At 51.9% G+C, this 11,568-nt stretch overlaps 2 protein-coding genes across 2 annotated transcripts; both read right to left on the reverse strand.

Annotated features, from left to right (window-relative positions):
• Nucleotides 1-749: 749 nt before the first annotated feature.
• Nucleotides 750-5,282, reverse strand: LOC309878610 (acyl-coenzyme A thioesterase 5-like; the record flags this gene model as incomplete). The annotated part of the gene is made up of 3 exons (XM_082761359.1): nucleotides 4,805-5,282; nucleotides 1,831-2,033; nucleotides 750-1,331 (listed from the first exon to the last, which is right to left on the reverse strand). Exons 1-3 carry the CDS (start codon nucleotides 5,262-5,264, stop codon nucleotides 750-752), a joined length of 1,245 nt encoding a protein of 414 aa, XP_082617485.1. The 5' UTR covers nucleotides 5,265-5,282.
• Nucleotides 5,283-9,509: 4,227 nt separating this feature from the next.
• On the reverse strand, nucleotides 9,510-11,322 carry RIOX1 (ribosomal oxygenase 1; the record flags this gene model as incomplete). The annotated part of the gene is made up of 1 exon (XM_082761360.1): nucleotides 9,510-11,322. The coding sequence occupies one exon, from the start codon at nucleotides 11,320-11,322 to the stop codon at nucleotides 9,544-9,546; it is 1,779 nt and encodes a 592-aa protein (XP_082617486.1). The 3' UTR covers nucleotides 9,510-9,543.
• Nucleotides 11,323-11,568: the final 246 nt, after the last annotated feature.

Here is an 11,568-nt window from a genome sequence, read left to right on the forward strand (position 1 = left end):
AGATGCAAAGATCCCTGCTTCTAAACAAAGCAAAGCAAATGACTCCATGGCTTTCAAATCTCATTCTCTCTTTATTTAAATTCTTGCTCTAATAGTTCCCCATTTTGTGGGAGATCACAGTCATTTAAAATTTGGCTTTTTCAATGACATCTTGGAGCCAGAAGTATTCATGATCCAGAGCCCTTTCTTCTGAAGGGAAGATGAAAACAGAAGACAAACAACTCTTCTAGAAAGTTCACCGAAGACACCCCAGCATCCTTATTATAACATCCATTATTGCACACTTACAGCAGCTCAGAGGTCAGAGATATTTCCATTTGTGATGAGACATTCACCATAACTGTGGTGAAATCCACATGCCAAAATTAGTATTTGAGAGGTTTTGCTCTAAGTATGAGCTGTGGATAGCATATGCATGTGGAGACCGCAGTAATTTGCGAAGTGCAGTCAAATATTAAAGTAGAAAACAGGTGAGAAAAATAACGAGGATTTTTTGTTTGACCTATTTTATCAATGGCTAATGTGAAATTATTCTCCACTCCTTTTCTTAACACTTGAGCAAAAATGTTGAGGGAAAACCAGAAAATTGAAAACTATTTCTTTTCTGAGTAGTGGATGTGCAAAGTCATGGAAGACACTGTAGCTGTACTGGTACAGCAGTGAATGGGATTTGACTTGATAAATGTAATAGAATTCATCAGATCTGGTTGTTCAAAACTGTGTGTTACTTGTACATTGCTTCTTCCACATTACTTGTCATTTAAGTATTTGTGGAAAAAAGCCTGGATCTGTGGCCAGGCATGAACCTGTGCTTTAGAATAAGCCATGAGCTCCCCACCCAAGACTGCCCGCTTCTGAAAAACAGGGTGGTTTCCTATCGGGTACAAAGGGAAAAAGGGAGGGTCAAGGCAGTGCCCTACTCCAGGGTAAATGAGTATCTGAAAATTTTCCTTCCCTTGAGCCTGCAAATGCTTGCAGGTTTCAGTAGCAAAATACTCACTGTTGATAACATGGTCATCTTGACCAGCAATGAACAGTAAATGTGCCTCAGCTTTCTCTATTGGGATCAGGCTTTGGTTGCCAGGGACTTGAAAGGGGTCTAAAGGGGCATCAGAAAAATCAAGAATGTTGTCATCATAATGCTTATTATACTGTTGATTAATGGGCAAAGAGGGGATGATTTTATCCTTGTAGCTGAGAGGAATAATTGTATTGGCCACAGGGCCATTAATGGTAGCAACGGCTGTGATGTTCTTTAGGAAGGAAGCCATGGAGAGAGACAGATCACCTCCTTTGGAGAAACCGAGCAGGCCAATGCCAGGCCCCTTTACCTGGTGGACAGGAGAAAAAAAAAAAAAAAAAAAAAAAAAAAAAAAAAGCATCAGTACTGAGCTGAAAAATACAACAGCTAATTACTGGAGGAGGATATTGTGTAATACTGATAGTTTACATGACAGTACAAAGGAGGGGATGGCAACAATTAGTTGTTTTTTTTTTTTTTGCTGGACAAGTGCTAAACACCTGCCCTGAAGGAGGAGGGACATTAGGTGACAATTCACAAAGGCTCTCTCCTGCACAGCCTCCCCACCATGTTACATTTCAGCTGTCTCCTGTGAGATTGCTTTGTGATCTCTCTCCAGTGACCTTCCAGTGCATATCTGTTTGACCCTTCCAACTTTCTAGAGCTCAGACACCCAAACCCCTGCAGATGCCAGCCATGGAGCCAGGCAAGCATCCAGACACCTCCACAGAGATCACTCAGGTGAAGGGACAGACGCTCTGAAGAAGCAGTACTCCCTGGATCCCAGAGGACAGGGAGGGTGCTCCTACCTGTGGGTGCTGCAGCATGTAGTTCACTGCCTCTTCAAAATATTCCAGGTGGAGTTTGGTCACATCCTGGGGCAGATCCTCATAGTTGTAATAAGCCAGGGCCAGTGTGGCAAAGCCATGATTGGCCAGTAGGCTGGCTCTGGACTCACGAAGGCCTCCTCCAAGTCCATCTATGTCAATGATTCCTGGAAAGAGGTCCTCTCCTGGAACAGACAAGAGCAATATTGCCTGAAATGACTCATTTAAATGTTTCTCTGGTTTAGAATGCATCAAGCCAGGTACACAGTATGAACTGCAGAAGAGTGTATTTTATGTAAGGGACGTGACAAGTCACTCAGCTGTGTAGTGCTGGCAGATAAAAAAGTCTCTTCCTCTGCTGTTTGCATGCAGGTGACAGCACATCTACTGGCTTTACACAGACTGTGAGGATTCAAAGCAGTGGCTGTGTACCCCAGAGACCAGGACTGCAGCTGCCCGTACCCATGTCTCAGTTGCGTAGCAGAGCACTGTCGGCCTACACTGAACAAGCACAGAAAATGTCCTAAAAACGGGTCTCTTGAGACTGTATCCCATAACATCCTCATAGACAAGCTCAGGAAGTGTGGCCTAGATGAGGGGACAGTGAGGTGGATTGGCAGTTGGCTGGATGGCAGAGCTGAGGTGCAGTCTAGTTGGAGGCCTGTAGCTAGCGGTGTCCCCCAGGGGTCAGTACTGGGTCCGGTCTTGTTCAACTTTCTCATCAACGACCTGGACGATGGAACTGAGAGCGCCTTCAGCAATTTTGCTGATGATACAAAGCTGGGAGGAGTGGCTGATACCCCAGATGGCTGCGCTGCCATTCAGAGGGACCCTGACAGGCTGGAGGGTTGGGCCAAGGGGAACCTCATGAAGTTCAACAAGGGCCAGTGCAGGGTCCTGCGCCTAGGGTGGAATAACCCCAAGCACCAGTATGGGCTGGGGGTGACCTGCTGGAGGGCAGCTCTGCAGAGAGGGACCTGGGAGTCCTGGTGGACAGCAGACTGATCATGAGTCAGCAATGTGCCCTTGTGGCCAAGAAGGCCAATGGCAGCCTGGGCTGCATTTGGAAAAGCGTTGCCAGCAGGCCGGGGGAGGTGATCCTACCCCTCTACTCAGCCCTGGTGAGGCCTCACCTGGAGTACTGTGTCCAGTTCCGGGCTCCCCAGTACAAGAGGGACAGAGAACTACTAGAGTGAATCCAGAGGGCTAAGAAGATGGTTAGAGGACCGGAGTACCTGTTGTACGAGGAGAGGCTGAAAGAACTGGGCCTGTTTAGCCTGGAAAAGAGAAGACTGAAGGAGACCTCATTAATGTATATAAATATCTGAGGGGAGGGTGTCAAGAGGATGGGGCTGGTCTCTTTTCAGTTGTGCCCAGCAACAGGATGAGAGGCAACGGGCACAAACTGAAGCACAGGAGGTTTTGGCTCAATATGAGGGGGCACTTCTTTACTGTGAGGGTTAAAGAGCACTGGAACAGGTTCCCCAGAGAGGTTGTGAAGCATTCTTCTCTGGAGATATTCAAAACCCCCCTGGATGCCATTCTGTGCAATGTGCTCTAGGTGATCCTGCTTGGCAGGGGGGTTGGGCTAGATGATCTTCAGAGGTCGCTGCCACCCTCAGCCATTCTATGATTCTGTGATTCTGTCTGTGGCGGTGCTCAGGGGAGGCGGGACAGTGCTGTAGCAAAAGCTCTTTGGGCTCTCCATCTCTGTATGGCCTTAGGCTGTTTTCTGATTGGTATCCAACTTCTGAATCATAACATAGAGATGTCCTGTATGGAGAGCACTGGCAGGAATGGAAAATCATGACTGGGACATCTCAGTGCAGGACAATTTGAGTGTGGTGAAATCACAGTGGGGAAATACATCTCCAAATGAAGCTGTGCAACAGAAATACTGAACATGCTTGCAGTCTTGTGAAGCTAAAGATTTGCTGTGGTGTCTGCGGGTTGAGAATAAACTCCTTCTACCCTGTGCCTAGGAAACAATTCAAAGAACCAGGGACTGTGGCAAGGGTCTATAATTTTAAAACACACCCTAGTTAAAGGAGCGGGTCTAAGGACCCTGAGAAAATGAGCCAGCATTTGATTTACTATAAGCATCTCAAGTGAAGGGAAGCTGGGAAGTTTGGATACAAAATGCATGCAAGTGGCTTCCTTCATCTCCTGGTCAGCAGGCAGGGGTAGAGGTGGAGCAGGGGAGGGAGTCCTGGCCACACTGCCGAGGGGGATGCTGAACATGAGAAATCAGCCATTCTGCACCATGGACTCCGGCAGGGAAGTCTCTGTTTAACTACTTAGCAGGTACTGCAGCCTGGTGGTGTTCCTGAGCACATCATACAGCTCAGAGAGGAAACCCTTTCTGAGAGCAATTAATGTTTGTCTTTTCCGTCTGGAAAGGTTTCTTCGCCATAAAAGTTCTTTAGCCCCTCCTCTTCTGCCTTTCACCTACTGAAGTTGTCCACAGAGCATATGCGCCAACAAAGGAACCTGAACATGGTGAATCGTGTTCACCATACAGTGGCTGCTGTGCAGGGAGAGACAGAAGATTCCCTCAAACCCTCCAGGAGGAGGACTGCCTGATTTTTCACATGGAGCCAGCTCTGGGCAACAAGGCAGGGCTGGCACAGAGCCTCTCTACACCACTCACTGCCTCAGCATCTCAGCCTCAGACACCTCCTGGCACACTCGCTGTTGCTTGCTGAGTGTTCCTCCACATTTGTGGCCTCAAGCTCTTGGAAAGATGGATTATTCCTCTGTCTGCAATCTTGTCTTGGCACCTGCACGGCCAGGTGAATGGGAACAATGGTCAGGCTGGTCACTGGGAGCAGCAGATAGGAGGAAGAGAGGATGGGGGCTTTCATGGGCTCCTCTTTATGCAGGTCATAGAACAGCTTGCACTGACTAAACATGATTCTTTTAGAAAAACAACAGGATGGCCACAGCCAGTACTCACCGGGGGGCAGGAAGAGCGTGGCCCGGATCCTCCCCTCTCGCACCGGCACCCTGCGCACCCCGTCCCGCAGGAACAGCCGCTCGTGCTCGGCCTGGGCCAGGAGCTGCCCGGGGGGGTCCCCGTGGCCCTCCAACACCTCCAGCCGCAGGCGGAAGGGGGTCTGCACGTCCTTCTTCACCAGCCGCCAGAAGGGCTTGCGGGGCTGCAGAGCCCAGAGCAGCCCCATGGGCTCCAGGCCGCTGAAGCTGCCTCCCGGCAGCGCGGGGCAGCGGGCCAGGTCCAGCTCCCCGTCGTCCGCCGCCTGGTACCGGCCGTGGGCCTGGAAGAGCTCGCCCGCCTCGTCCCGCAAGGATGTCCGCAGCGTGACCTGCTGCCGCGGGCCCAGGCCCTGCACGGTGATGCCCAGCGGCTCGTCGAAGAGGCTGCGGGCGGCCGGCGAGAAGCGGATGCTGGCGGCCATGGAGGACAGGCTGCGGGCGGGGAGCCCACCGGGGATCCATGGGGGGCTGCAGCGCTGTGGGAGCAATGGCTTGGGGCCATGCCAGCAGTGTTGCGTCTTCCAGCAGCGGGAGCTCACTTGGCGCACAGAGAGGGCAGCGACCTGTCCCATGGCCCTGGATCGTTTCGCAGTGTCTACATGTGGGCTGGAGCTCCTTGTATAAATGCTGCTTCCCACCCACAGGGAGGAGAACGCTGGGCAGGGACTGCATGGGCCCACGCTGGGCTGGGAGATATCCAGGCTGCCTCAAGCTGTGGCTGCATCCCTGTTGTCATCTCTGGCAGGGTGGTCTCAGTGCACTCATTTCCTTGGCACTGCAGGAGCATTTCCAAGGGGCATCACCTCTGCCCAGGCACTTGTTGATTAGCAGTGTGCATATGTGCAGTGTTGGTAGTCCTCATAACCAGGGCTGTTTGTTGTTGCTCCTTGCAAGACCGGACCAAGAAGGAGGCTCAGCTGCAGCCCTTCTCTCTATACCGAAGTTCTTCTCACAGGTTCTCACTTGCATCTCCCAAATTTGGCCAAGCAGCAGGTTCCCAACATGAAAGGTTACTGCTCTTCTGCATGCAGACCTGCACGTAATTGGCACCACAGACTGGGAGCATTTTGTCAGCTTGCTCTGCTACTCCAATGAGCTGCTGCCCCAGCAACATGATCCTGCACCCAACACAGCATCATCATGTGCAGCCAGCTGCAGGCATGGGGACAGTCTTGAGCCTTTCACCAGATGATAACATCTGGTGTGCCACTGCCACAGGGTTCCATCCTTCCCTTCATCCCTCCCACACTCCCACCTACTCTTCTCCCTCCCTTTCCCCCCTTCCAGCACCTTATTAGCAGAAGGGCGGGCCCATGGGTGTTGGCTAGACATGTTGGGAGCACTGATTACAAAATATACTAGGTAGGGAAGGGTGTTTCATTTGCTACTAATTCTCTTCTATCAGTTCTGATCTCTTTTATACAAGAGAGATTTTTCAATCCAAACACAAAGCTGCAGACGTACTTAAATCCTTTGGGAGGAGACTGAAGAAAGCAGAACAGCTTGGATGGCCAGAGCATATTCAGGCCAGAAGTGGAAGTTACCAGTCAGAGCATGTCCTTCCTGAGGGTAGGTGAACACAAGGCACAGAAGACACAGCTTTTCCAGAGGGAAAATCTCATTCCCAGCAGCCTGAGAGCTCTTAAGCTGGGACACCAGTATACTTCTAACATACCACATTGTGTACTTTTTGCAGTTTAGTTAGAGATGTTTCCATCTGAGATGAAGCCTTCACTGTAAATGTGGTGAAATCTCTGTACCAAAAGGTGCATATGGCAGATGTTGATTTAATCTATGGGCCAAAGATGGTATCTACGTGGGGAGACCACAATTATGTGGAAAGTACAGACATTTATCTGGAGTTCACTGACCACCAGGGAGATAACAGCATATTGCATATGATGTGTTCAGTTAAGATCAGTTCAAATGCTATTCCTTTTTTCAATGCCTGATTGAAAAAGATCAGGGAAAATACAGGAAATATGAACACAATTGTGCTGACAGCTGTGGGTAGGTGAAGCCATGTTATTGGGGCTATACTGATGCAGGTGTGAAAGAAAAACATTAATTCAATAATTGGAAAAGCACCTGTCAGGTCAGGTCCTTCAGACCTGGGTGTGCTTGCTGTTGGGGTAGAATAAAATATAGACCTCTTGCAAGCATCTTTCTGGCCACCTGAATGAGCTTTGTGAGCCTCATTCCGCATCTCAGAAGGCCAGGAGGTTCAAAATGGACTCTTTGTCACTGGGTTCAATGGTGAAAAGAAAAGTGCAACAAAGGGGAGGAGAACATGCCTAGCATTTTCTTTCTTTGAGATTGTAGACATTTTTTGTTTGTTTGATAGATTAACAAAAAACTTGCTTTTGCAGAAACAGCCTGACTACTCAGCTCTGCCTAGGCCTAGTGTCCCACCGCTGAACAGGCTGTACCTGCCAACCCTGTCAGGCCAAATGCCACAGGGGTAGTTACCAAATAGCAAGTGCAAACACATGGCACAAGGTTCTTGATAACAATCTGCCTTCAGGCTTGCTGGTTGTTATCCTTGGGGAATAGACCCAGAGGAAGGCACAGCTGCAGTCCCCCTCCCTTGGATGTTGGTGGTATTGTACTGGTGCACCTGTGAGCAGAGGCTGACCAGAGAAATTTCAAATAAGCTAATGAAGTCAGGTCCCATGCAGATTATTTCCGGCTGATGTGGAAAGATTCAAATGCAAGAGTACACCAGACATCCTATGCTGGGGCTCAGGAAGCTTGCAAAGGAAATTTATGGAGCAGCTCAGGGAAATGTTAAATGGCAGGGCAACTTCACTGTTGCAAGGGAGAGATCAGTTTGTCACTAGGTCCTCATTAACATTTAGGCATCTCATTATTTTTCTCAGTGGAAGTCAGTGTGGTGATCCTGATCAGAAAATCATTGTACATTGAGTGTACACAGAACAGTTAACCTGAGCACAACCAGGCCTGTGCCACATTGTGTATAGAGCATGGCCTCCAGGCCTGTGCTGTGCTGCTGAAATCCTGTGGCCTCAGGATTAGCTCAGGAAACTTTTCATACCTGAGGAGCCTGTGTGCAGCTCCCAGTCGGTACTGGCAATCATGCCACCCATATGGCCTTGCCTTTATGGTAGGATCAGAGGATATCCTGAGTGGGAAGGGATCCACAAGGATCATCGAGTCCAACTCCTGGGTCCACATGGGACCATCCAGAAATCAGGCCACATGTCTGAGAGCATTGTCCAAGCACTTATTGAACTCCAACAAGCTCAGTGCCATGACCACTGCCCTGGGCAGCCTGTTCCAGTGCCCAGCACCCTCTGGGTGAAGAACTTTTTCCAAATATCCAGCCTGACCCTCCCCTGTCACAGACTCATGCCATTCGCTCAGCTCCTCTCACTGGTCCCCAGAAAGCAGAGCTCAGTGTCTGCCCCTTCTCTCCCCTCATGAGGGAGCTGCAGGCCGCCATGAGGCCTCCCCTAAGCCTCTTCTCTGGGCTGAACAAACCAAGTGACTTCAGCTGCTCCTCATACATTTTGCCCTATAGATCCATCACCATCTTTGTAGCTCTCCTTTGGACACTCTCTAATAGTTTTATGTCCTTCTTATTGGGGCACCCAAAACCACATGCAGGACTTGAGGTGAGGCCACACCAGTGCAGAGTGGGACAATCCTTTCCCTTGACTAGCTAGCCATGCTGTGCTTGATGTACCCCAGGATACAGTTGGACCTTTTGTCTGCCAGGGCACACTGGTGACCCATATTCAACTTGGCATTGACCAGAAACCCCAGATCCCTTTCCGTAGGGCTGCTCTCCAGCCTTTCATCCCCCAGACCGTACATACAGCCAGGTACAGAATCTGGCACTTGCTCTTGTTAAATTTAACATCATTGGTGATCGCTCAGCTCTCTAATTCGCCGAGATCTCTCTGCAAGGCCTCTCTGTCCTTGAGAGGGAGTCAACAGCTCCTCCTAATATAGTATCGACAATGCAGCAAGTATCTTGTTAGATACTAACAGTGCAGCAAGTTCTCATGCACATGTTCCTGTTTGACTGTAGACATGATACCCAGAGCTGTATCCTTTTAAGAAAACTCTGTAATAGCTTGAATAACCAGCAGGGGAGTATCTCTGCTGTGGGCTATCTGCATGGCATGGTGCTTGTGAGTTGGAGTCCACTTTGATGCTCCACATCGAAAGGGAACTAAGATTGTGCTATTCTCTTCTCATAACGTTAGCTCTAACAGCACTTTTAATGATACCTCACAGAGTCTAAGTGCCTTGCTTACCAGGATCATAAACACCCATCACCAAGTATGTCTGTATGTAATAAGAGTACTTCCCGCAGTAGTGCAGGCTGCTTTACAATACTTGGTAAACATAGAAGATTTACAGATTGTAAAAAGTTCACTAGCTTCCTGAAGTTAGCTAGGATGCATATGGCTGGCAAAAGGGGAAATGAAAAAACAAAACAAAACAAATAAACAAAAAAAACCCCTCTCCAGTCACTCAGCCATACAGAGTTGCTTCTAGAGCAGATCCTTGTTTTAATAAGAACATTTGATTTTTCTGTCCAGGTCAAAGTCATTCTTCACTCAGATCAGATACTGCAATCAGACTGCTCATTCACACCTAGTAGGTATAAAGTGAAAACAAGAGAGAATACTTTCTAAACAAATGTATGTTTATTTTGTACAAAAACAAGAGTTACACTTGCACCAGTGGTTTCTTAGTAGTCAGAATGCCCTTCTCAAACAGAAGTGTGGCTAAAGAAATCTTGTCGTCCAAGGTTCCACATGGAAGGGTATCCACAGTGACATGGTTTGGATAGGAAGACAGAAGAAATTCAATACTGTCTGTATATTCAGGATCTATCTCAAGGTACTTGGGTTCTTCCTTATGATACACTCTTGAATTTTCTGTTGTGTAGTACAGCATCACACCTGCTTCTTCATTGCACAACCTAATGATGCCATGTCGGAGGAGACGAACTTCTGTGTCTTTTGTTATTAGTATGTCAACATTGCGGGGACTTCCATCTTGCCACTGGGCCGGAAAGCCATACACGCTTAGCTGTTTTTCACTTTGGGTAAGCACTGGGGGGAGACAGTCATGAAGAAACGACTTGGCTCTCTGATCCACAGCAGCATCAATGGGTGCATAGTCAACAAGTTTCTTCATCAGTCTCTGCAGCTTCTCCACAAAGGCCGTTCGGCGAGTGTCAGCTGCATCGGAGTTGGCGACCCCCATGTACCCCAGGTAGCCCATGGGAAGCCCTTGCCGGTACTCAACATCCTCCTCCAGGGCCATCTGCAGGGCCGCCGGGAGGAGCTTCTCCAGGAGATCGCCCCAGGAATTCCTTTGGTAGGAGGACACCGTGATGTGGAGCGAGTGCGCGTCAGGCAGACAATCGCCCTGGTGGATAAAGCCCCGGGGAAAGTAGAGCAGGTCCCCAGCCTCCAGCACCACCTCCAGCACAGGCTTGCCGAGCTCAGCCTGCGTCAGGTTTGCGCTGGAGAACTGGGGCAGCACCTCGGTGTCTGTCCGGGGGCTGTAAACGCGCCAGTGCTTCTTCCCCTCCAGCTGCAGCACGAAGGCCTCAATGTCATCGTAATGGGGGGCGAAGCCCTGGGTGCCTGGTGGCGTCAGGTAGGTGTTGGCCCCCGCCATGCTCCCGAAATACTCCTGCAGGATGGAGAGCAAGTGCCAGACCGTGGCGGAGAAGGCCTGGGGGTTGAGGAGCCGCAGGGAGCACCCGTTCTGGTAGAAGTCCCAGACGACGGCGGGCAGGGCCCGGCCCACGGGGTTGTGCGTCTCCCGCACCCCCTCGGCGTAGCTGGTCACGTCCAGGTGGGTCCCAAACTGCACCTCGCCGCTGCGCAGGATGGCGTCGAAGTCGGCCGTGGAGAACAGCCCCGCGTAGTACCCGGGGTCCCCCCGCCGCACCAGCAGCGGCGCCCGCTCCCAGTGCCGCCCCGCGAACTCCCCCGGCTCCACCGGCGCCACCAGCCAGCGGAACAGCTCCGCCGCCCGCCGCCGGCTGTCCTCCAGCAGCCCCAGCCGCCGCAGCAGCCCCGGCACGCCGCCGCCAACCGAGCTCGCCGCGGGGCCTCCCGGCGGCTTCCCCTCGGTGCTCCCACCCGGAGCCCGCACCCTCGGGGCGCCCGGGCTCGGCGCGGGGCCCCCCGGCGGCTTCTTCTCAGCGCTCCCGGGCGCTGCCTCGGCCCGCTCCACGCGGCCGGGCACGGCGGCGCTCGGCGGCGGTGGCGGCGCCGCGAGCTCGTGGCCGCCTCCTCCTCTCGCCGCGCCGCGCCTCGGCCGCGCCTTGGCCCGCCTGCCTCCCGCGGGCAGCGGCGTCCCGCGGCGGCGCCGCTCCAGCCGCTCGGCCCCCGCCGCCCGGCGGTACACCGAGAGCGCCGACAGCCGGCCCAGCCGCCGCTGCTGCTGCTGCTGCTGCTGCAGCTCCTCCACGCCGCCCGCCGCCATCTCGGCCCGCCCCGCTGGGCCGCTTCCGCCGGGGTGGGCGCGGTGGCGCCGCCCGGCGCCGGTCCCCCCGTGGGGCCTCAGCCAGCCCGGTGCTGCCTAGGGCCCGGGAGGCTGCAGGGGCGGCTCGTTGTTCACAGGGTGGGCCCTCGTGGTGCTGGGTACATGGTGCTCGGAGCTGACCTCTCCGAGGCTGCTGCTCCAGGCACTAGGCCGTATTGGTGATTTCGTGATCAAGAACAAGCTTCA

The sequence above is a fragment of the Aythya marila genome, assembly GCF_965140915.1.
Source record: "Aythya marila genome assembly, chromosome: 5".
NCBI classification, from domain to species: domain Eukaryota; kingdom Metazoa; phylum Chordata; class Aves; order Anseriformes; family Anatidae; genus Aythya; species Aythya marila.